Source organism: Theropithecus gelada, chromosome 4 (assembly GCF_003255815.1).
Source record: "Theropithecus gelada isolate Dixy chromosome 4, Tgel_1.0, whole genome shotgun sequence".
NCBI classification, from domain to species: Eukaryota; Metazoa; Chordata; class Mammalia; order Primates; family Cercopithecidae; genus Theropithecus; species Theropithecus gelada.
Genome location: NC_037671.1, coordinates 161,248,229 through 161,271,973, shown reverse-complemented (window position 1 = coordinate 161,271,973; position 23,745 = coordinate 161,248,229). Strand labels below are relative to the sequence as shown.

At 40.7% G+C, this 23,745-nt stretch overlaps 1 protein-coding gene across 9 annotated transcripts in view; it reads left to right on the top strand.

Annotated features, from left to right (window-relative positions):
• Window positions 1-23,745, top strand: part of MAP7 (microtubule associated protein 7) — a 211,308-nt gene that overhangs the window by 12,557 nt on the left and 175,006 nt on the right. For 3 of the 9 annotated variants that reach the window (XM_025382720.1, XM_025382717.1, XM_025382716.1), the window contains exon 1: window positions 12,607-13,378. The exons of 3 other annotated variants lie outside the window; for them this stretch is intronic. In XM_025382720.1, coding sequence (XP_025238505.1) covers window positions 13,246-13,378 — 133 coding nt within the window. In that variant the 5' untranslated portion in view covers window positions 12,607-13,245. Of the gene's footprint in view, window positions 1-12,496; window positions 13,379-23,745 lie in introns of those variants that run through there. 3 more of the 9 variants (XM_025382718.1, XM_025382726.1, XM_025382725.1) reach the window with 3 other exon arrangements.

Sequence of the window (23,745 nt, the reverse complement as noted above, 5' to 3'; positions counted from 1 at the left end):
TTGGCCTCCCAAATTGCTAGGATTACAGATTTGAGTCACCGTGTCCGGCCTTGGCTTATTTTTATGGAATCCAAAAGTGTTTTTTTAATGGCTATATCATAGTTCTAATTTTTTTTTTTTTTTTTTTTTTGAGACAGAGTTTTGCTCTGGTGACTCTGTCACCCAGGCTAGAGGGCAGAGGCACCATCATGGCTCACTGCATCTTTGACATCTGGGCTCCAACGACCCTCCCATCTCAGCCCCCTGAGGTAGCTGGGACTACAGGTACACGCCACTATGCCAGGCACCAGCTAATTTTTTTTTCTCTCTCTCTTTTTGTAGAGATTGGATTTTGCTATATTGCTCAGGCTGGTTTCGAACTCTTGGGCTCAAGCGATCCTCCTGCCTCGGCTTCTCAAAGTGCTGGGATTACAGGCGTGAGCCACCACGCCTGGCCCATAGTTCTAAATTTTAAGTCCTTTGCTAAAATATTGCTACAGAGGTATGTTGCTTTAAGCCATAGAGAGATGGACCTCCTAACACCCATTCTGACTGTAAACAAGGCACTAGCACCACGTTGACTATGCTTCTCTACCAGGAAAATAGAGGAAACATACAACTTGCCTTCCACGAGATGTTCATGAGAAGCAGGAGGCAGTTTGGGTTTCTTCAAGCAAAGTACATACATGAAATAGAAAATATCAGTAAGTTGTCTTATTAAAGTCACAAATTTTAGAAGAAACTTTCTTAAGTTGCAGAAGACCATTTACAAGGTGTATCCTGGGTGTGGTGTGTGGGCATGTATGTGAGGCACATTTCTCGCTAAGAAAATGATATCTTGTTCAATTTGGAATTTAGATTTTTATATCTTTTAAAAATTTTTGGCCAGGCATGGTGGCTCACACCTGTAATCGCAGCACTTTGGGAGGCCGAGGCGGGCGGATCACCTGAGGTTGGGAGTTTGGGACTAGCCTGACCAACGTGGAGAAACTCCCATCTCTACTAAAAATACAAAATTAGCTGGGTGTGGTGGCGCATGCCTGTAGTCCCAGCTACTCGGGAGGCTGAAGCAGGACAATCGCTTGAACCCAGGAGGCGGAGGGTGCGGTGAGCCGAGATCGTGCCATTGCACTCCAGCCTGGGCAACAAAAGTGAAACTCCGTCTCAAAAAAACCAAAAAAATAAAAGTTATTTAATTTCATAACGTCGTAAATCTGAAAATACGTCACTTCCTCAGATGGGTCCTGGGTTGAGATTCTTCCAGCAATGCCCCCAAATTGTCTTTTTGTGTCCAGTAGCCACTGTGGAAATTGATTAAACAAGTGTTCCCGATGCCATCTTTGAAATATTAAAATGTGTTATTCAGTAAAAATAAACTGAATTATTATTGAAATAAGTTTTGTACGGATTTACTTAACACTAGGAATAAACCCATCCCAATATCCTGGTGAAGATGCCCTCCCTGTATATATAAAAAGTTACATCCATATACTTTGTGCAGTGACTGTATAAGGCCCAGATAGAGTATAAATAGAAGAGATGTCTCAACAGTTGAAAGAAAGTATGGAAATAAATTGAGAAGTGGGAAGCTATTTTTAGTCTAGAAGACCTGTGAGACTCAAATGACCTTGGATAGAAAAACCCCATAATCTTATACTCCAGTGAAGCCTCACGGGGAAGAGCCCTAGGTTGGCATTTCAGATTCAATCCTCAGTATCCCAGCTGTGTCTAAAATGGACAGATTTGAGAATGTCATTTCTTCAACTTATTTACAAACTGATCAGGCCCAACATCTATCTGCTGCTCGCTGAGAACAGCATCAAAGTTAAAAAAAAAAAAGAAAAAAGAAAAGGAGTTCCAATCATCAACCAACTGTGCAACACAAATCTAAACCATGTATGTGATGAGACCCACATGTCATTGTGAGAGTGTTGCAGGACTCATTAATGACACCCAGAGTAGCAAGTAAGTCTTCAAGAAGGCTTTGGAGGAGAGAAGGCCTATGTATGAAATGGCAGAAGGTTCAGAATTGGGACTCTGGATATGGAGTTCAGACACCTGTGAATTGGGCATTCTGAACCCCTTGTACAATGTGCAAAGCTGATTTTTTCTTACACAGCACAGTGTTGCTTACTATTACAGATGTCCCTATCTGGAAACATGTTCATTCAACACTTTGCAGATTTGCAGTTATTTTCAGAACAGCTTTTGTTATACAAACCTCCCTCTTTTTGTTGTAAACATGGTCTTTTTCCAGTGCGCTGGATAAAGTCTGGCTCTGGGCAGTAAAGGGACATGGCTACTGCTTATTTCAGGAACTTAGGGGCAAGTGTCTTCATGCCTGTGGAAACAGGAGCCAGCTAGAAGTATTTCCAGCAAAAAATTTAAGAGAAAGGAGAGATTTTTTATTATGATTTTGATTTCTTTACTGCAACATTGCAGGTGTCTGGAGTATAGCCATTACACTTTATGAAAAAGGCAAAATGGTCATTTGGGGTGTTTTAGGAAGTTTGCCAAAAGGCTCCTTTGTCATTATAATCCTTCCTAAGCTGCCATCCATGGGTTTAGGTTATGGATATGAAAAGTGAAAGGGTTTGAGAGATGAAGTAGGTGTCTTCCGAGTGCTTACCAACCTGTTAATCTTTTTGAGATGTTAATATTTTCATATAGAGCCCCCTAAAATCTTGATGGCTCTAGGTCAGTCAAGCCTAAGAGAAGATGTATTTGTCAAAAAAACAAAACAAAAAAAACCTTACTGGATTGCTAGTAACATCTACTTCTTTGAAATTAATACTTCATATTTTTTAAAAAAATTATTGATGCATTAGGAATATTTTTTGCTTAGCAGTTACAAATTTTAAGAGCTTCTAAGCTTGTTACTCAATCCTAAATATACTTATATCTTTATAATTTAGCTTAAAGGCTTTTGGTGTTCTGGTTGGTTACTGACAATTCGCAGTGTGACATTCACTGAAGGAAAATGTATCAAGCCTCTAACTTACTCACCACAATTATATAATTTGGCATTTCTTTTAGGTGCTTCCTTCCTCTAGATTGGTTTCAGAACTATGCTGAAGAATTGTATGTAATTTTTTTTTTTTTGTCAGAATTGGTGTGTTAGGCCTTTTTTGTGTCACTTAAACACCTGAGGCTAGGCAATTTATAAAGAAAAAAGGTTTAATTGGCTCAGGGATTTGCAGGCTGTACAAGCATGGCACTGACATCTGCTCGGCTTCTGCTGAGGGTCCCAGGAAGCCTACAATCATTGTGGAAGGTGAAGCGGGAGCAGGCACGTTCACATGGCAAGAGAGTGGGGTAAGGGGAGGTCCCAGACTTTTAAACAACCAGACCTTATCTAAACTAACTGAGGGAGAACTTACTCATCACCACGGGGATGGCGCTAAACCATTCATGAAGGATGCACCCCCATGATCCAGTCATCTCCCACCAGGCCCCACCTCCAACATTGGGGGTTACATTTCAACATGAGATTTGGAGGACGCAAACATCCAAACTGTATCAGTTGGTTTCAGTTAATAAATAAACCAAAAAATAAAGTTGAGTGCCTCAAACCTTCATACACTTTTCTCATGAAAAGCATTTTTATCCAACCCTCTCTCCACCCCCCATGTACGTATCTATATACTTTAGTTTTTACTGATTGAGAAAGTGGAGTTACTTCATTATAATAGAGAAGGACTTTTTTGTAATCTATATATCTGTACTTTCTGAATCATTTAATGTTCAGATGAACAGACTGCTTAGTTCTTATCAAAAGGGTTTATTTGATAACGCTTTTAAGCTCACCAGTACTTGATTCTCAAAGGGTGATCATTAGTGAAAATAAAGAGGGATTTAATAAGTCTAAGATATCCTGACCCCAACTGTAGGAACATTATATTCATAGAGCGTTACGGTATTGGAAAATTACCTGAGTAAATAGTAGCCATCCTATTCAATGAAGATTGTGATCATTGATACATAAACCTTTGACTTTTGAATGCATGCTTTCATTCGCAGCATGTTGACTTGAATGTGGGAATGTAGTATCTTAATCTGTCTGAGGTCACTGACTGAGAGGTAATTTTAAGTGTCAACTGGGCTCAGCTGTGGTACCCAAACATCAGCTGTTGCTGGGAAGGTATTTTGTAACTATGATTAACATTTGTAATCAGTTGACTTTAAGTGAAGGGGATTATCCTGGCTATGGGTGGGCCAAACCCAATCAGGTGAAGACCTAGGAAAGAAGAAGGAGGGGGAAGTCTGCCTTAAAGCTGTGACATGGAAATCCTGCTTGAGTTTCGAGCCTGCCAGCCTGCTGCACACATTTCACACTTGTTAGCCCCCACAGTGGCAGCAGCCATTATTCCTTAAAATAAGTATATACAATATATTTCTCTCCAGAGAAATAGCCAAAAATACTATTGGTTCTATTTCCCTGGAAGAACCCTCACTGATACACTGACACTCAGGAAGAAAATTAACAGTTTTTACCTGGAATCATACAAATCATTTTAATTATTTAAGAGATAAAATTTAAAAATTAATCTTTCCTGATTTTTTTAAGATAAAAACAGGATATTCAACTCGCAGTAAAAAAAAAATGGATGTCTTTTAATTTCAGGAGGTTTTAGGAGAAAGACATGGAAAGAGTGGCAAAGTAGCAAAGGACGGTGATACAGTTTAGATACGGTTTCATGTTGAAATATGACATCCAATGTTGGAGGTGGACCTAGTGGGTTATGTTTGGGTCATGGGAGCCAATTTTATGAATGGCTTGGCACTCTTCTCATGGTAATGAGTGAGTTCTCATGTGAGAGCTGGTTGTTTAAAAGAGCCTGATGTCTCTCTTGTTCCCTGTCTTGCCATGGCTCCTTCTGTAAGCGTCCTGAGCCCTCAACAGAAGCAAATACCAGCACTGTGCTCCTTGTACAGTCTGCAGAACTGTGAGCCAAAATAAAATTTTTCTTTATAAATTATCCAGTCTCAGGTATTTATAGCAACACAAAGCAGACTAACACAGATGGGACTGAGGAAAAGTCTTAAAACATTCTGAAATGAATGTTCTTCACCTGTCCAATGCTCTGCTGTCCTAAAGACTTACTGTATCACTATCCTTAAAATGCCCATAAAGTCATACACTGAATTGGTTTGCTGTTCTTTTTTTTTTTTTTTTGAGACGGAGTCTGGCTCTGTCGCCCAGGCTGGAGTGCAGTGGCCGGATCTCAGCTCACTGCAAGCTCCGCCCCCCGGGTTTACGCCATTCTCCTGCCTCAGCCTCCCGAGTAGCTGGGACTACAGGCGCCCGCCGCCTCGTCCGGCTAGTTTTTTGTATTTTTTAGTAGAGACGGGGTTTCACCGTGTTCGCCAGGATGGTCTCGATCTCCTGACCTTGTGATCCGCCCGTCTCGGCCTCCCAAAGTGCAGGGATTACAGGCTTGAGCCACCGCGCCCGGCCGGTTTGCTGTTCTTTAGTATCGTTCTTCATTCACAAACTTTTAGATTTCACCTCTCAAGTCACATAGCTATAGGGATCCACCTATAACAAATTGGCTCATTGAGGGGAAAACTCTCTTGTTCATCTTTATCAGTAGGTTCTTTTTGTTGTTGTTGTTTTAGACGGAGTTTGGCTCTTGTTGCCCATGCTGGAGGGCAGTGGCGCGATCTCGGCTCACTGCAACCTCTGCCTCCTGGGTTCAAGCGATTCTCCTGCCTCAGCCTCCTGAATAGCTGAGATTACAGGCATGCGCCACCATGCCCAGCTAATTTTGTATTTTTAGTAGAGATGGGGGTTCTCCATGTTGGTCAGGCTGGTCCTGAACTCCCGACCTCAGGTGATCCACCCGCCTTGGCCTCCCAAAGTGCTGGGATTACAGGCGTGTGTATCAGTAGGTTTTCATTACATTGTGGGTGAGAGAATGTGGGAGGTCTGGAAGCTGCAGGTGCAGAGATCAAAGTAGTGTGGCCCTCTTTTTTTTTTTTTAATTTTTTTTATTTTTTATTTTTTATTTTTATTTTTTTTGAGACGGAGTCTTGCTCTGTCGCCCAGGCTGGAGTGCAGTGATGCAATCTCGGCTCACTGCAAGCTCCGCCTCCTGGGTTCACGCCATTCTCCTGCCTCAGCCTCCCAAGTAGCTGGGACTACAGGTGCGTACCACCACGCCCAGCTAATTTTTTAAAATATATTTTTAGTAGAGACGAGGTTTCACCATGTTAGCCAGGATGGTCTCGGTCTCCTGATCTCGTGATTCGCCTGCCTAGGCCTCCCAAAGTGCTGGGATTACAGGTGTGAGCCACTAAGCCTGGCCATTGTGGCCCTCTTCTAACCCAAACACCTGGTGAAGGTTCAGTTGTTTCTGTGATTTAGCATTTAAGGCTAAATCCTCTGGGCCATCAGTTGAATAAGTAAAATAATGAAACGCAGAGTTGCTTACAAAATGAAGCCATGTGAGTAAGTAAATGCACAGGTACAGCAAAGGAAAGCGCTTTATCTCAGCCTTGCTTTTTCCCTCTGCCTGAGTGTTCTCTCTTGGCTATATAACTTGACTTTCCATTTGCATCAAGTCATGGAGTCTCAGGATCAGAAGAAGCTCTAGAGATAAAAAAAAAAAATTCCAACTTGTGAACAGTGCCTTAATCCAACATCATCATCCCAGATCAGTGTTTGCGCACAGCTATCTTCAATGTCAAGAAACATAACTTTTTACATTCTGGTAACTTCCAGTCACTGTTATCAGTTTTCTCTTCCAGAACTAAATTTACACTTCCACTAAAAGTGTAAATTCTTCCATATGTTAACCTTTAATTCTGTTATTTTATTCCTCTGGAGTCTTGTCTTATTTTCTCCTATGTTATGTCTCCTATGTTATGGCCTAGAATATTTATGATAAGTCCTGGGTCACTCTCTTCTGAATGTGTTCTCATTTATCATCCTATTTCAGATATCTTGCGAGTACCATGTGGTATGAGGACCAGAAAACAGAGAACGCTTGTCTTCTATTAGGCGCGCTGGTGTCTGCCGATTCCGCTGTGACACTGTTAGGGTTTTTACTTCCTCAGTGCGCTGATGATGTTTAGTGAGCTTGTTGCCCAAGTGCTCTCCTTGTTTCTGGTGCAGCTTGGGTAGGTCTTCATTTTATACCTGTCCAGTTGAACTTTTTTTAAATATAAAAAGAGATGTTCCTGTTTATTCCTACTGAATTAATAAGAATATAGCCTATTCAGTAGGAATAAACTGAATAGGCTGTATCCTGTCTGAGTATAGCTCATTATTTCATTCTTTGAGATCATTTTGGACCTTAGTCTATCCATCTCTTAGTTTTCTTTTATCTATGGATATAAAGCACTTGTTATCATATTAATCTTTAATAAAAACGTTAACTACCTTTCTTTCCATTGCCCACTTCTCCATCTTTCATCTCGACTATTACAGGAGCTTGGTATTCACGTTCAAGCCTATGGATAAGTTTTTCACACTGCTAGAGGGATGTCTGTTAAAAAACACAAACATGATTGATTCTCATATTCCTGTTTTTATGTCTATCCCTATGGCCACCATTTGATCCCTTTTCTCCACTTGGACGAAGTAGTTACATAACTAGTCTCTGTCCTGTCTCTCTTTCTCACTGCAAGTTCATCCTGGCCTGTCTGGATCACACATTTAGCTGTCAATACCCTTCAGTGGCTCCCCACTGCCTCTGTTTGGTGAAAACATTATGCCTTTGGCTCTGTATCCCCTCTGATGGCATGCCCCAAAGCACCCCATCTGGCATCTTTGACATGATTTTACTACTCCTAAAGCAAAGCAAGGCAAGGAACCATAGTTTCATTTTCTTATCTTTCTAATGGTGTGGCTCAACAATAAAACTAAACACTAAATTAAACTGCTCACAGACCCTCAGTGAATTAGGTAACTTACAGAAACACAGTCCAGGCATCTGTATGAATCTTCTGTTGAACTCAGAGATTGATTTCTTTGCCTCATTTGGAATCTATAAAACTGGATTTCTTAGCCTAATTATCGTGAGGGGAGAGGATATCTTTGCACCTTTAACTTTTATCAAGTAATTCAGAAGTTCATGTGGTGCACATTAATGAAGTAGTATCAATGAGAGTAATGAATACGAGGGCTGAGAGGCACTCTAATATGTGCTACTGGATTAAGGTTTAATGTGGCATTTCACACCTAACGTTTAGGAAAGGGTTTTAAAGCTTAGTATCCACACCTCACATTTGTATAAATGAATCCCTAGAGTTTGAAATTTGTTTATGATAGAGCAGACGTGGGAAAATGGACTCTGTAGGCGCCATGAAGTGTTTTGCAGTGAAGATTTATATAAGTGTTATAAAAGGCACCACAGGGACCTCGTACTTCTGGCTGATGGCATCACCACTACTAGGGCAGTATTTACTGTTTTTCTTATATGCCCGTTAACAAAAAGTGGTCAAATAAAGAAGATCAAAGCAAATCTGCCTTTTCCTTTCAAAGGGTTGATACTTCTTTGTGCAGTATTTCTTTATCCAGCCTCTTTGACGCTATGCATGATGCTGCAAGATGGCAGAACGTCGTGCCTTTATCGTCACAAAAGCCATCAGTAAGTGGCGTAATTCTAGGCAACTCTGAGGCCGCCCTTTAACTTTAAGAATAGAGTGGCAAAGAACCAAATGGGAACATTTGTTCCTTAGTGGTTGTTTGATTCCATGTCAACCTGTGTTGACTTTGTCATTTTCAAAATCATGCATAGGTTTTAAGTTGCATAAAAATATTGTTAAAACTCCTGCTAGAAGTAAATTGCAGTTTATCTTGGGGAGATGCATTAAATACTTAAAAGATTACTGAAGTCCGGGAGTTTTGAAGAATTAACCATCTCCTCGAATGTAGAAATGTGGAAAAGAATTTTGGAACTTCTGATGAAAAGTAAATAACTTATACATACGTGGAACTTGTAATTTACTGGTGACAGACCATTCAATCCGCAGTAATAATTTCTGTTTTCAGCTCTAGCCCTTGAACAGTACAAATTAGGCTCTTTTTTCTTTCAATAATGTTTTCGTAAAGCTCACTGGGCTTTTAGAAAGGGAAATTTTAGATTTGTTTCTCACTGGTTAAGCAGATTTCTTGGATTCATTCATGGAGTGTGCTGTTTTCCAACTTTATGGTCACAGGAGTCTAGGAAGCATAAATGTGAACAGAAAGCTGACTCTGTGTGTGTGTATGTGTATGCATGTGACTACATGTTAGTCTTTTATATAACGTTGTGACAGCTAGGCCCAACTCATGAGCTTACTTCCCCAACGATCAGCAGGTTTGACTCTGTTTCATATTCATCCAACTCACAGGTTGGACATAGGCCAGAGATGCCAACCAGCCAGGGTAGGAGGACAAAGAGACATAAATTTATTGTGGACTAAGCGGGTGGGGCCTGCAGTTGCTCAGGGGCCTGTGGGACTGTTTTAATTATAGTAGCTGAGTGGTAGTGTTTTTACCCATACATGTGAATACATTTTAAAATTATACCACAGAATATTTTTACGCAATGTAAAGCCAATCTAGTTGTAAAATCAACCCTGTTGCACGAGGCAGTGTCTCATTTCTCTCAAATTTGTACAAAGTCTCTATTAATACAACATTTGTCACTTTAATGATTTAAACAAAGTAATTGCAAAACCTGACTGACTATTGGAGAGCTGCATGCCCATTTCCCATGGGGACTGATTTAAAAGCCTCTATATCTGCATGTGACGTGCAAGGATACTTGTACCACATCTAATTGAAAATGCTCCTTAGTGCTGGAGAAGAGTTCAGGGGGCTGGGCGCGGTGGCTCATACCTATAATCCCAGCACTTTGAGAGGCCGAGGTGGGTGGATCACCTGAGGTCAGGAGTCAAAGACCAGCCTGGCCAACACAGTGAAACCCCATCTCTACTAAAAATACAAAATAATTTAGCCGGGCTTGGTGGTGGATGCCTGTAATCACAGCTACTCAGGAGGCTGAGGTAGGAGAATCACTTGAACCCAGGAGGCAGCGGTTGCAGTGAGCCGAGATTGTGCCACTGTACTCCAACCTGGCAACAGCGAGACTCCGTCTCAAAAGAGTTCAGGAATTCAGAGTAGTGTTTATTTTACTTTGGCAGATATTTAAATTTAAGGTCTCACCATACCCCTTTCCGTATTTGCCTTTGTTTTGGATCAGAATGTCAAAGGGAATTGGGAGAAGATGGTACTCACATCCCTACAGGGGCCAAGCCACAGTATTCCTGGAATTCCCCAAGAGCTAACCCTATATTCATTAAAGTTTGGGTGTGAACATTTAAGAAACTAATCTCAAATGAATTTAGTCTTAAGTGAAAAATGTGTCCTTAGGGTAGGAAGAAAATCCTTTATTATTATTATTTGATCTTGTGGTGTTTGCTTTTTTGTGACAGTGATGCAGCTAGTTGATGTTGGAGTCAGGATTTACAAGACAGCAGGATGGGAGCATCTTGACTCGGTGGAGATGATCTGTTAGTTATTAGAGCAGCAGCTAGGTTTATTTGGAAAGTGTAAGCTGTATTTGGGTGACAAACATTTCTAAATGAAATTAGTCATTTGCTTAAGACATAGATTTTCATTTTCTTTACCAAAAGGTAGTTTCAAGTATGCTTATTTTATATGTGGGTTTTTTTTGTTATTCTTTTGCTTTTTTGTTTTGTTGTGCTTTTGCTATTGTACATACTGACCTGATTCTCTTGAGGTAGAGGAAAGAAGTTAATGTGGATTTGAAAATATTTTCATTTCACAAATAGTATGATATTGATGTATATTACACCTATGTTTATTGATCATCTGATTAAAGAAAAATAATAGGAAATAACAAATGTCTCATTCAAGAATAAAAGTTTATAAATATAGAAAATTATGGAAGTATGTTACATTTACAATTTGTATTCATTTTTTTATTTCTTAATAAGATCTTGAATATTGGAGGCATGCCTCCTCCCTTTCCTTCCATCTCCACATAAGTTGGAGAGAGATCTAGGATTCAAAAACATCTGGGTCAAGCATTCGTCATCAGGAGAAGCACTGGACTAGGAGGAAGGTGGTCTAAATTTTAATTGTAGACTTGGCGCCAACTAACATTTGACCTAGGCAAGGAATTTCATTCACTTCATGAGATTTGGCTTCCTCGCATGTAAAATGATGCTAACTCCCTTGTTTTCTCAGGCCCATTCAGCTCCAAAACTCCATTCTCTTTTGTTCCAAAGACCCACTGCACAGATTGACACAATTTAAAATAAACTCTAAAACTGAAATTTCCTGTGTTTCTTCATGCCAGAGATCTAATAAATACATGTGAACTTAATTAAATCCACCAGCCTGTGGAGGGAAAGAGTTCTGAAGATTCATTTATTTTTTTCAGCATGTGTTTGCTCACCATTTAGTACATCCCCCAGCACCATGCTGGACAGTAAGAGTAGATACAAAGAAGTACTTCCTGATAGCGTTGATAGTTGAACTGGAAACACCTTGAAAATAATTACAAAGCAAAAAATGGACTAGTTACAGCAAACTATTATGAAGTATAATAATAGTTGGTATTTATTAAGCACTTCACGTTGCTGGCACCACACTCATTTAATCCTCACTCTAATCCCATAAGGTAAATGATAGTCATCACCCCAATTTTACAGAGAAAATGGAGGCACCGAGAGAGTTAAGTGATTTGTCCAAAGTTACTGTTTCACACAAGAGATTTAGAGAGGATATTTTACTTGCCTTAGACTCCCTTGGGTCCTCTCTTGGATAAGTAGGTTTAAGTACTGAGAAAAAGTAAGGGAGTAATTTGGGAGTGGGAGGATTGCTTTTGACTTGCTAAGCAGACTTGATTTTTATTAAAATGCAAAAGCAACAAATTTTTTTTCTTAATTTGGGGGTTGGCGTGTTTTAATGTCATTTATTGTAAATTCTTTTTGGAGACAGCATACATTTTAAGCAGTCTAGAAGTGAAGAGTCTTAAAGTGAGATAGCTTATTTCAGGAGAAAACAATAATCACATGATTCTGTGCTTTGAAGAAAACGATCCAGAAAGAACTAAAATTGGGTCAAGTGTTGAGCATCGCTCAGCACCGCTGGTAGTGACTGCCCAGAGTGGTGGGGACTGAGGGTAGGGGGTGTGCTGGGTGTAATAAAGGCAGGTTTTTCTCCTTTGGAGAATTCCCGAGTATAGGTTCTGTCCTTGAAACTTCAGTTGCAGAGGAGACACTCCACATTGTGATCTCTAGTGGGAGCCAGCATAATTCTTCCCTTGCCTGTCTTCCCTGGAGGGTTTCAGGGACATGGCACTGGTGGCCCTCGTGACCAGTGCTGCCAACCCTGTTTTTATACATGCTCTGGGGTGGTAAGAATGTCAGGAAAGTAAAGGGAGCTGCTCTGTGGGTACCAGCCATGCCTTCATTCATCCAGGGGCTTGCAAACGTTACGATAGACAACCTGGCCCAGAAAAGAAGAAAAAGCCTTTCTTCCTCGGCCTCTCTCTCCATACTGAGGAGTCTACTGCTGCTTGTGCAAGCAAAACTCTTTCTCCTCCCATCCTGCTGCTCTGCTGCTGAGAGGAAGAGGGAGCTGCCCAGCAGCCTCACGCAGTAACCCTCTGCTGGTGAGTTCCCAGAACCCAGCATCCTGCAAGCTGCTGCTTCTCAGCTGGGGAGATGGAGCTGCTCTCCGCCCTCCTTGATTAGGATATGTCAGGGTTGTCAGGGCAACTGTTAACGGCAGCGTATCATATTTTCCCCTCTCTGCTGTGGGCTGAATATTTTACTGTGCGGTGGCAGGAAGAAGACTGGGAAAAGGTGCTGCAGCAGGAAGAAGCTGATTGAACAGGTTAGGCAGTGGTGGGAGGCACCAGACCCTGCGTGTCTTTAGTAGGGCTTTTCTGGAAAGTGTGTGTGTGTGTGTGTGTGTGTGTGTGTGTGTGCGCGCGCGCGCGCGCATGCATGCGCCGGAGCAATCGCCAGCGCATGTGCCTGTCGGGGAGTCAGTGGGAGGGGGCTGGTAGGGGAGGTGGGGAAGCTGCTGCTAGGTGAGGGGAACTGCAGGGCCTCAGTTGCCAAGTGGCTGGTACTATTTGTCAGCTGTTTGCAAACTGTTTACCCATAGGGGATCTATTACAAGTGCTCAAATGAACAGGCAGCTTAGGAACTAGCAGCTTCCTGGGAGCTGCAATTACATAAGCATATATTTTTAATATAATAATAATTTAAAAAAAAAAAAAAACAAGTAGCAGCGGTATGCCTGGATCAGCTACAGCTCTCCGACACGAGAGACTGAAGAAGACCAATGCAAGGCCAATTCCCCTTGGTTTATTCACCATTAATGAGGAAGACGAACAGCAAAAGAATGGAAATTCCAGAAGACCGAAAGGTATGCATTAGCTCCATCATTTGGTCGGAGCCAGATCCAGCCCTTGTCTCCCACACTGCCTAAAGAACGTTTTATAAACTGTGCTGCTCGTGCATGCTCCGGGGAGTGCTTGTGACCTCCTAGCACGGTTTGCTGGTAGTGTTTATACCCTCTGTAGGGCTGTGTATGCATGAAATGGGAAACAGTTTTTGTAGATTTGGTATATTTCAGATCAGTTGCCTTTTTTGACTTAAGCTACTTTCTTGGCCTAGAGATCTTTAATTTTTCCCATGCTCACTTCAACAGTGACCAGTCACTCTGTCCTCATCAAGAGGAGAAAATACTGAGTTATCAAGGTTTAAACGAACATCTCCCCACCTTCCTTAGGTGCCTCAGATAATTTTTGCTTACTTTAATGAAGTGAGTTTCTGCTTTAAAGGGATGAGTTAAAGTGACTCAAGAGTGCAACCTTTTCTAGGCAAAGGGTCAAAATGTCACTTCTCTTTCTATACTAAAATGCCTACTAAAATGCCGAGAGTAAAGAGGGGCACAGCAAACATTGAGGGCGAATGTGGAGGGTGAAGCTAGGGAGCAGGGAACAGATCGTGAGGTTGTATAACTTCTGATGATAACTTTGTCACTGAATGCGTGTATGGCAGTTGAAACGCACAGGGTACAGAAAAGGGAAGTCTGACCCTTGTGTTGTTCTTCCACGATGTGAAAGGTAGCAGCAGCTTGCCAGCTTCTTGAGAGCCTGTGTACTGCATCATCATCAGCATTGTCTCACAGCTGCCCTCCCAGGGCTGTAATTATCAGCCAGAGACAGCAACATCAGGCATTTTTGAAAAAGGGGCTTTAAGGCCTTTGTTTTATGTTTTCCAGCATCCTAAGTCTTGCTTCCCCTTTCCCAAAATATATAAGCTGTTCTTAAACAGATGGATTATGAGTTTTCTTGCTTTTATGTGCTGATTAAATTTTAGCATGCACTTAAATTATTCTGTCACTGAGATATCAAATTTTCTTCTGTGATGCAGAGAGGTAGCGTCACAAAGTAGAAAGCAAATATTTAAGCAATGATAAAGTGAAGAGTGTTAAATGGAATCCAGTGTCTGAGGACTCCTGGTTTTCTTTTTCCTGGTTCTTGAATGAATCTTTCTTTGCTTTTCTTAAATGTAATTGAAACTGTCTACATTAGATCCAAAAGCATATTACTTCATTTTTATGAGACTGTACACAGGAAAGTTCTAATAAGTAGAATCTTACTACTGTAGTTGACTTGTATTTACTATCAGACCAGGCTCCTGTCTGAGAACCAAATGACCTCAGAATTCAAATGATGCTATGACTGGAAGGTGACTTAATGTGATTCTTTTATTTGCCTGTGAATTAGATCGTTGAACCAGAGTGTGTTGCTCTGGATGAAAACTAAGGACTTTAAATTTTTAGCGGCAAATCATTTTGCCTCTGAAAAGTTGGTAACTTTTAAAATTAATGTGGATTTGTTGAATTGTTCCCATGGGGTATTTTTGGAAACATTCTTGATTTGTGGTACTTTTCCTTGCATATCTTTGGCAGTAACTTAGGATAACCATCCATTTTATTCTTAATAATTTTCTTTTCTTTTCGAGGTGGAGTCTTGCTCTGTTGCCCAGGCTGGAGTGCAGTGGCGCAATCTGAGCTCACTGCAACCTCTGCCTTCCAGGTTCAAGCAATTCTCCTGCCTCAGCCTCCCGAGTAGCTGGGATTACAGGCACCCGCCACCACGCCCAGCTAATTTTTTTTGTATTTTTAGTAGAGACGGGGTTTTGCCATTATTGGACAGGCTGGTCTCAAACTCCTGACCTTGTGATCCTCCCACCTCGGCCTCCCAAAGTTCTGGGATTACAGACGTGAGCCACCGCACCCTGTCCTCTTCTTAATAATTTTCTTGAATACCTCTTCCTGTCTCCTGTTGTTGTTTTTGTTCAGTTGCCTTTTCGTATTTTTTTAAAAAGGAAGAGAAAGGGGAGGAAAGAAGATGCTTCTAAAAACCTATTGATTTTTGGCAATTTATGTAGGTTCTTGGATAAGAGAGACTTAATCAGGGAGTTTCTGACCCCCTACCATTTTTCTTTCTATCCCTACCCACAGTGGTGGGGAGGGCAAAGGTGGGTATTGGAGGAAGACTGAGAAAAACAATCCTGTGCTGATAAGGATGTCCAAACTTTCTGTGGATCATCAATTGTCTCTGTGACACATTCAATAAAATAACCAGATAACCCTGGGTATCTCTAATTATGCTCAATGAATAAAATTATTGGCTTTGACTGAATTTTTCATTGGGTCCATCTTAACAATAGGAATATTCACTTTGTAGTCCAGCTTTGTTCCATGGAAAATGATGGAAATGTTCTGTATATGCACTGTCTAATACAATAGCCATTAGCCACAGCTGCAGAGCTTGAAATACAGCTAGTGCAACTGAGAAACAAAATTTTAGTTAAATAGCCACATGTGACTACCTTGTTGGACAACACAGTTCTAGTCGGTAGAGCTGTTACGTTCTGAATTTGTGTCTTCTCTGGTTTGTTCGTCCTTACTGCTTCCTGGTATTGGATATGGTTGGGTCCTGAAATGAATGTGGTTATTAAGAAGAACATCAAGGAGCAGACGGCCTCTTTACTGCGTGAGAACACAGAAAACTGGATGTGTAGATAATTCCATTTTTCCTTTTCCACTTCAATGTTGTTGCACTGTTCTGATTATTATTATTATTACCAGTCACTAGTTGCCTGTATCATTTGTTGCACCTTTTAATGGACTCTTTTTTTTTTCTCTCCTTTTTATTTTTATTTTTTCTTTAGAGACAGGGTCTTGCCCTGTTACCCAAGCTGGAGTCCAATGGCATGATCATAGCTCACTGTAGCCTCCAACTCCTGGGCTCAAGTGATCCTCCTGCCTCAACCTCCTTAAAAGCTGGAATTACAGGCACATGCCACCACACCCAAGTAATTTTTTAAAAAGTTTTTTGTAGAGATGGGATCTTGCTGTGTTGCCCAGGTGATCCTGAACTCCTGTCTTCAAGTGATCCTCCCGTCTTGGCTTCCCAAAGGGCCGGGATTACAGGCGTGAGTCACTGTGCTTGGCCCTCTCTTATTTTCTAAATCAGTTATTCCCAAAGCATCATAGCAAGATGACATACAGATTATATTTTGTGTGTGACTGTTGTGATACACAATCAGAAACTTTTCCCACCCCATGGCCTAATCTGCCAACCATACCCAAACCTGGTATCCAAACCTGGTTTTCATGCTTAGTATCTTTTTTTTTTTTACTGGTAGTAAAGAAGTTTACCATCTAAATTTGATGAGTTGAATGTTTCCGTTCAGGATTATCCTGGCTAATGAGGAGTACCATCTTTTCAGGTACCATACTGTTGGGCAAACATCAAATAACTCAGTAAGAGTGAGTGTGGAGATTACCATCTGGGTTTCTGTGGTGGCTTCATAGTTATCTGGTGGGGTGGCAATAGTTTGTTTAGATGGTAGACTAGATAATTCTTGAAGAAGTGATTACTCTTCCATATAATCAGTAGGAGTGTAATGTTTTACATACCTGACTGTTATTACCATAGTAATTAAATAGTCACTGGGAGCGAGCTGGGCTTATGCTGATGCTCTTATACCTCAGAACCTCAAGCCTCCTTGTAATGCTGACTTCAGGACTGGCTTAGGAGAGACTGTTTAGGTGCTGCAGTAACTAAATGCCCTTGGATAGGTCTCAAGGCAAACCTGCCTTATGGTGAATTTTGCTGAGCACAGTGATTATTAAGTAATAAGGCGTTTTCCTCCTAAACCAGCATTTGTTAAATGTTCACTCTGTGGCAGATTGCTCTGCTGGGGTTTTCTGGAAGTAATGCAAAGATAATTGACATGGTTTCTGCTCACAGAAGTGCAGGAAGAAAAATATGTACAAATAATGCAAGAGTATAAATTGAAGTCAGGAAAGGAAGAGGACGAGAGTGGTGGAAATGTTAAGTATGTGCCAACTGTGAAGACATTGGCCTCAAGATTTTAATCTGAAACAGAGCGTTTAAGGGATATAGACTCCTCTCCCATCCCAAATGTCTGGCTGAGGTTGAAGACCTCAGACCTTAAAGACGGGAGCAGAGAGTAATGGGCAAAGCATCTTTTAAATGTCATTATAGAAGCTAGACATCCACACAATATTTACCTGCAGATAGACACTTCTAGAGGCTTCATGACTATTACACAATATATTTTACAACTTCTGCTTTGTAATGGTCTCCTGACTCATTCTGTGAACTGCCTAAAGCAGTCATCTGATTGACTTTATACTCCTGTCTTGTTTTTATATAAAACCTGATTGATGTGCAGCTCTAATATTAAATTTACTCATGAGACTTGACTCTAAATGACTTTTACTTGATTTTATCAAAATTATCATCTCCCTCAAAAGACGAAAGACTCATCACTCTCTAGGTGGATCATGGTCTTCCTGCTTTCAGTCTTTCCTCTTTCCAACCCATCCTCCATAGCATGCCTCTATGACATCTTCCCAATGGGAATGTCTGCCTATTAGAAATAAACTTCTCAGTGAAACAGAGGTCTTGACTAACAGTCTTGGAGCCATATTTAGTCTATAGCTATGTTTATTTGTCTCCTGCAGGTGTTTATGAGTCAACATTTAGAAACTGATTTTTTCTTAATCTGGATTTCAGCTTCCCTTGAAAAATTGGAAGACACAGCCACTCTTGTCGTCTTCCCAGCAGTCATCAGCTGGAGCGAAGTAGCAGCTGTCACCATAGCTAGAGACAGGTCATGCGTGCTGCAGTGCCCCTCTTCTAGAATATACATTACATGGCCTGCCTCAGTTATCTGCATTACCGCAGTCATTGCTTTTGTGACCCCTGACCTAAGGAATAGTCCAAGCCCCTTAGCATGGCACCTAGACTACCTGCCAGCTGGTCCCTTTTTCCCTCTTCATCCTCTTTCCTGCCACTCTTTGCACTTTGTGCTCCAGCAGCACCAAAGTGCTTGTTGCATTTGCCTTCTCCGTCATGTTCTTGCATGCCTCTGTGTCCTACTCATGCTCATCTGTCCATTTTCCTCATCTTTCTTCCTCATTTGGGTAACTCTGACTTTCTCTGTAGAATCAGATCACATGGCATCTTCTCCAGACTTTCCTTTGGTGCCATGTCCAGGAAACCGCCTCTCTTGCTCCCAGCCTCCTCATTCCTGGCACAAAGGGCAGCCCCTCGCTGTGTTCCTTCGGCACTATAAGTCATGTACTGACTTCAGCCCTGACACTTACTTACTTCAGTGTAATGAAATCATCCATGCACACATCCATGCCCTTCCTTCCTACAAACACTGTAAGCTTTGTAAGGGCCAGGACTCATCCTTTTTATACCCTGTACCTTCCAGAGTACATGGAACATTATGAAACAAAGGCAAACTTAACACTTAAAATAACTTTACAGACTCTGAAGGTCTTCATAATATAGGAATTCTAAGAAATGTTGATAGCATTAGAATTGTCCTTTCAAGGTAACTCCTTGGAAAGAGACAATTCTGTGTTTGATACATTAATCATATTGCTCTCCATCAAACTGCATTTGTCTAATAGTATACCAGAGATTATCTCTTTGTTGTCTTCTTCTCCACTTTTTTTTTTTTTTTTTTTTGAGGGAGGCAAACTCTTGCTCTGTCTTTCAGGCTGACGTGCAGTGGTACGATTATGGCTCACTGCAACTTTGAACTCCTGGGCTCAAGTGATCCTCCTCAGCCTTCCAAGTAGCTTGCAACTAGAGGTGCACACCACCACACTTGGCTGTTTTTTTTCTTTTAATTTGTAGAGGTGGGGTCTCGCTTTGTTGCCTAGGCTGGTCTCCAACTCCTGGGCTCAGGTGATCCCCACACCTTGATGTCCCAAAGTGCTGGGATTGCAGGAGTGAGCCACTGCACCCAGCCCTGTTTTGTTGTTTTCTGTCATGCTATTCATTTTTCTTTGGTGGAAAAACAAAGGTATATAGTTATAAGGTGCTATTAATTGACCACTTTGTGAATATCAAGGTTAATAATGCTTTCTGTCCCTTTTGTTAGCTAATCGTAGATTAAATTGTAAAGAAATACAACTTCTCCTTGAGATCAGGACACAGTGGTTCTGAGAAACTGTACTCCCCCACCCCCACTTTGTTAAAATGTGTATTTCTGGAGCCTGCAGTGACTTCTCTTCTTTTGGCTTTTCCACCATAAAGGTAGAATTTCCTCCAGTTAAGGTTTCCAAATGAAATATAATCTAGTGTTTATCATTTATATTCCTATCGGATAGGTGATGATCTAGCAACTGTAATGTCCTTTTCTAAGTTATGAATCTTTTTGTTTTCCAAGAGGAGTCTTAGAATAAGAAATGTGAATGCCTCTATAGAATCATTCTCATACATTTCCTTGTTTCTTTTTCTCTTTTGTTCTGTGAGGCTTGCACCATTGTCTTTCCAGTGTCCTTATGTGTGGCATTTTAGGGCTAGGCAAATGGTTTTAGCTGTAAAATTTAACAGCTAGGGAGGCAAAAATATATTTTAGAACAATGGTATCAAAGATCCTTATTTTGAGGAGGAAATCTTGAGGTCAAATTGATTGGCATAAAGTTTTATTTGCTGAAGAGATCTTAAATGTAATATTTTATTCAAAATATTTATATAAAAATAATAGGGGATGGAGCAAGGATCACATCATCTAATGTATGTCTTGTACTCATTGGATTCTTTGTAACTATTGAATAAAAGAATACAGCTGTTCCCTAGGCATTCTGTGTTATATAAGTAAGAATCACCACATACATTACTGTGTACAAGAGGAACATGATTTAACCTGTGTTTGGTTATCCAAAGTTTTTGTATAGTGAGGTACGATATAAAATGTAATTTGCTTGCTATATAAAACTAAAAGACTGAAAAATTGTGTGCCTGTTTCCAGAGCTATAATTGATGGAGCTAAAAGAGCTGACTCCTCCAATCACAGGAACCAAACACAATTAAGTATTTGCTTAGAGCCTCCTGGCTGATAACTCTTAGATATTATTTATTAAAAGATTATAGTCTGAGTTTGAATTGAATGTCCATTTCCATTAACATCCGTGTGTCTCCAAGAGCAACTTTAATTTGTTGTTACAGAAATTATCCAGGTGGCTCCAGGCACCTTGACTATGTTTTTCATTTAGCAGAAACTTAACAGCAATGAAAATGATTTTACTGAGAGACTCCATCTTAATTCTCAGATCATCTAGACATTTAGGAAAAACCCACTTTATGTTGCACCTTCCATATGTTATGTTAAGTTTATGTTCTAGATTTGCCAATTCAGAAGATAAGTCATGCCCCATTATACCCCAGACTCAGATGCAGAGGCCCAAAGTGTGTCACAGATGGACATAAGGCACTGTTTGAAATATTTACCAGAGCACCATTTGACATTTATGCCAACTGTAAAATGCAGGGGTTTTTCTGTTTGTTTGTTTTGTTTTTCCAGGCTATCTGCCCAGCATTGGTTTGTTAGTAAGACAATTCTCATAGAATCTTTCTGGATTCCAAAGAATTTACAATCCCAGGTCTAGTGTGGAGTGGGAATGACGTTCAGGAATATAGACCAAGAAAAATTATCTTAACAGTTTTGATCTTGAATATATATGGTTTGGGGGACTAGATTCATTCTAAGTTAAAGTTGCAGGCCTAATAAAGTAGTAAAAATATATTAAAATACCAAGATTCAGCAGAATCTGTCATTCTAACATCATTATTGAGAACAACAGTATGGAGGCTTGAGCCACTTCTGTACTCCTAATAGGATTGCTTTCAAGGTCACTAGCTGAGTGCATGACCAAGAGGTATCTTGGAGTTGGGCAGGAGGGAAGAGAGTTGGAATCTCTATTAGACGCTTTTAAAAACTTCCCAAATAATGTAGCTTAAGATCTAAGTAAAAATGCAACTTTAAGAGAAGTTACCCCCTTATAAACCAGTTGTCGTCTCTGAGCCCCAATGTAGAACTATAGAAATTGAGAACCAGCTACTATCAGGGATATCAGTTTACATAGTGGGAAAACAGGATACTAGGAAAGTTTCACCATGTTCACTAGTAGTGAGTGGCCACAGGTCCAAATTTGCCACAGTTATTAGAAATCCAGGCTATATTTGGTGTGAGAAACTGTGAAAAAAGTGCTTAGAAAAAAGTGATAGAAAAAGTGCTACATGTGGAAGTATGCACATTACTGTTATTAATATTTAAACTTTCTAAGCCTCAGATTCTCATCTGTGAAATGAGATGAATAAAATCATGCTGACAGGTGATGGCGAGTATTAGAGAGAATACATAGCACTTACCTTATTCTCTGGAAAATAATTGGAGCTCATTATATGACAATTATAACATTGGTAATTTATAACCAAATGTCTCACATTTTCTGATAACTTCTACTGACATGTTCTGTTGGGAGAATGGCCTGGTGGAAAGACCATCATGCTTGTCTGTGCCAGACCTTAACCAGTCTCTCTTTATAGAGATATTTTCCCTAATCTAATTTCTTTCCTTAACTTGCTTGTGAGTGAAAATTTCTAGGAAGGCTACCCCCTTTCTTGTGTCGTTTTAGTCACTTTCCTGCCATAGGCGTATGTGACTGGTCCTTGTTCTGTGTTTGCTCATGTGGATCAGAAGTCCTAGCTGCCAGGTAGATTGCTCATGCAGTACCCTGTAATTTTGTTGTGTTAAATGAAGGAAATAAATTGCCATTATGTCAAATCACCTCACTTGTTATTTTAAATATGATTAAGGGAGTGTACCTGTTATTCCTTGGGATTAATGGAAACCTCTGATCTGCCTTAATCAGGGAACAATAGCAGTGATCGTCTGACATTTTAAAACCCAATTCAAAAGGATTTTTTTTTTTTGCAAGGGTTTTTTTTTCTTCTGATGTGGGGTGTGCGTGTGCACTCATGTGCATGTATGTGAGTTGCTTGATGGCAATGTCCTAGGCTAGTGGACAGGTTTCTGCCAGTGGTTGAGATTATGGATGCTTACACTGGGGATGCCAAATGTATCCAGGCTTATTTTATGCAGGCTTATTTTCACATACTTATTTTCAGCACCAAGACTTCTTATTCTAAGTATGATTAGCCATCTTTTCTTTCAGTACTTCTTGTTTCTCTGTGCTAGTCTTGTTTTGTTCTCTAGACACTCAGAAGTAAGTGCTATGAACACTTATGGCGGAGAAAGCCTCAAATTAAATGTTATTTGCTGCTATAATTGAACATATATATGCCAGCGGATCTGTGTCCTGGTACGGTAGATTCTATCTCGCTTGGAGCTCTTCCCTCTACCTGGTATGTACTTCTGCTGCTTCTCCTCTTTCCACTTCACTCTACCTGCTCAACACCTACTTGTCCTTCAGTTTAAATGTCATTTCCTTCGCCAGGCATGGTGGCTTATGCCTCTAATTCCAGTGCTTTGGGAGGTCAGAGTGGGAGGATCATTTGAGCCTGGGAGTTCAAGAACAGCCCTGGCAACAGAGACTCTACAAAAAATACAAAAATCAGCCAGGTGTGGTGGTGTGCGCCTGTGGTCTCAGCTACTCCAGAGACTGAGGTGGGAGAATCCCCTGAGCCCAAGGAGGTCGAGACTGCAGTGAGCCATGATCGTAGCACTGTACTCTAGCCTGGACAGCAGAGTGAGACCGTGTCTCAAAAAAAAAAACAATTTGTCATTTCCCTAAGGATGTCCCCAGACCAAGCTAGTCTCAGATTCTAGGCCGTTTCTTACTCCAGGCAAATTGTGTATTAAGTGTTTGCTGAGTTGTTGTTTATTGTCTGTCTCCTCAACTAGACAGAGCTTCCAGAAAGCAGTGAATATGTCTGTCAGATTCACACTGTGCCCCCAGCACCTAATACAGAGTCTAGTATGCACATACTTTCTTTTATTGTGCTTCACAGATACTGCATTTTTTTACAAATTGAAGGTTTGTGGCAACCCTATATCAAGCAAGTCAGTTGGCACTATTTTTCCAATAGCATGTGCCTACTTCTCATCTCTGCATCACATATTGGTAATTCTTGCAATATTTCAAACTTTTTTGTTGTTATCATGATACCATATTGGCCAGTCTGATCTCAAACTACTGACCTCAGGTGATCCTCCCACCTCGACTTCCCAAAGTGCTGGGATTACAGGCATGAGCCACTTAACAAATATTGTGTGTGTTCTGACTACTCCACCAACCAAGCCATTTCTGTCTGTCTCCCTCTCCTCAGGCCTCTCTATTCTTTGAAACACGGCAATTTTGAAATGAAGTTAACTAATAACTTTACAATGGTCCCTAATCTAAGTGTTCAGGTGAAGAAT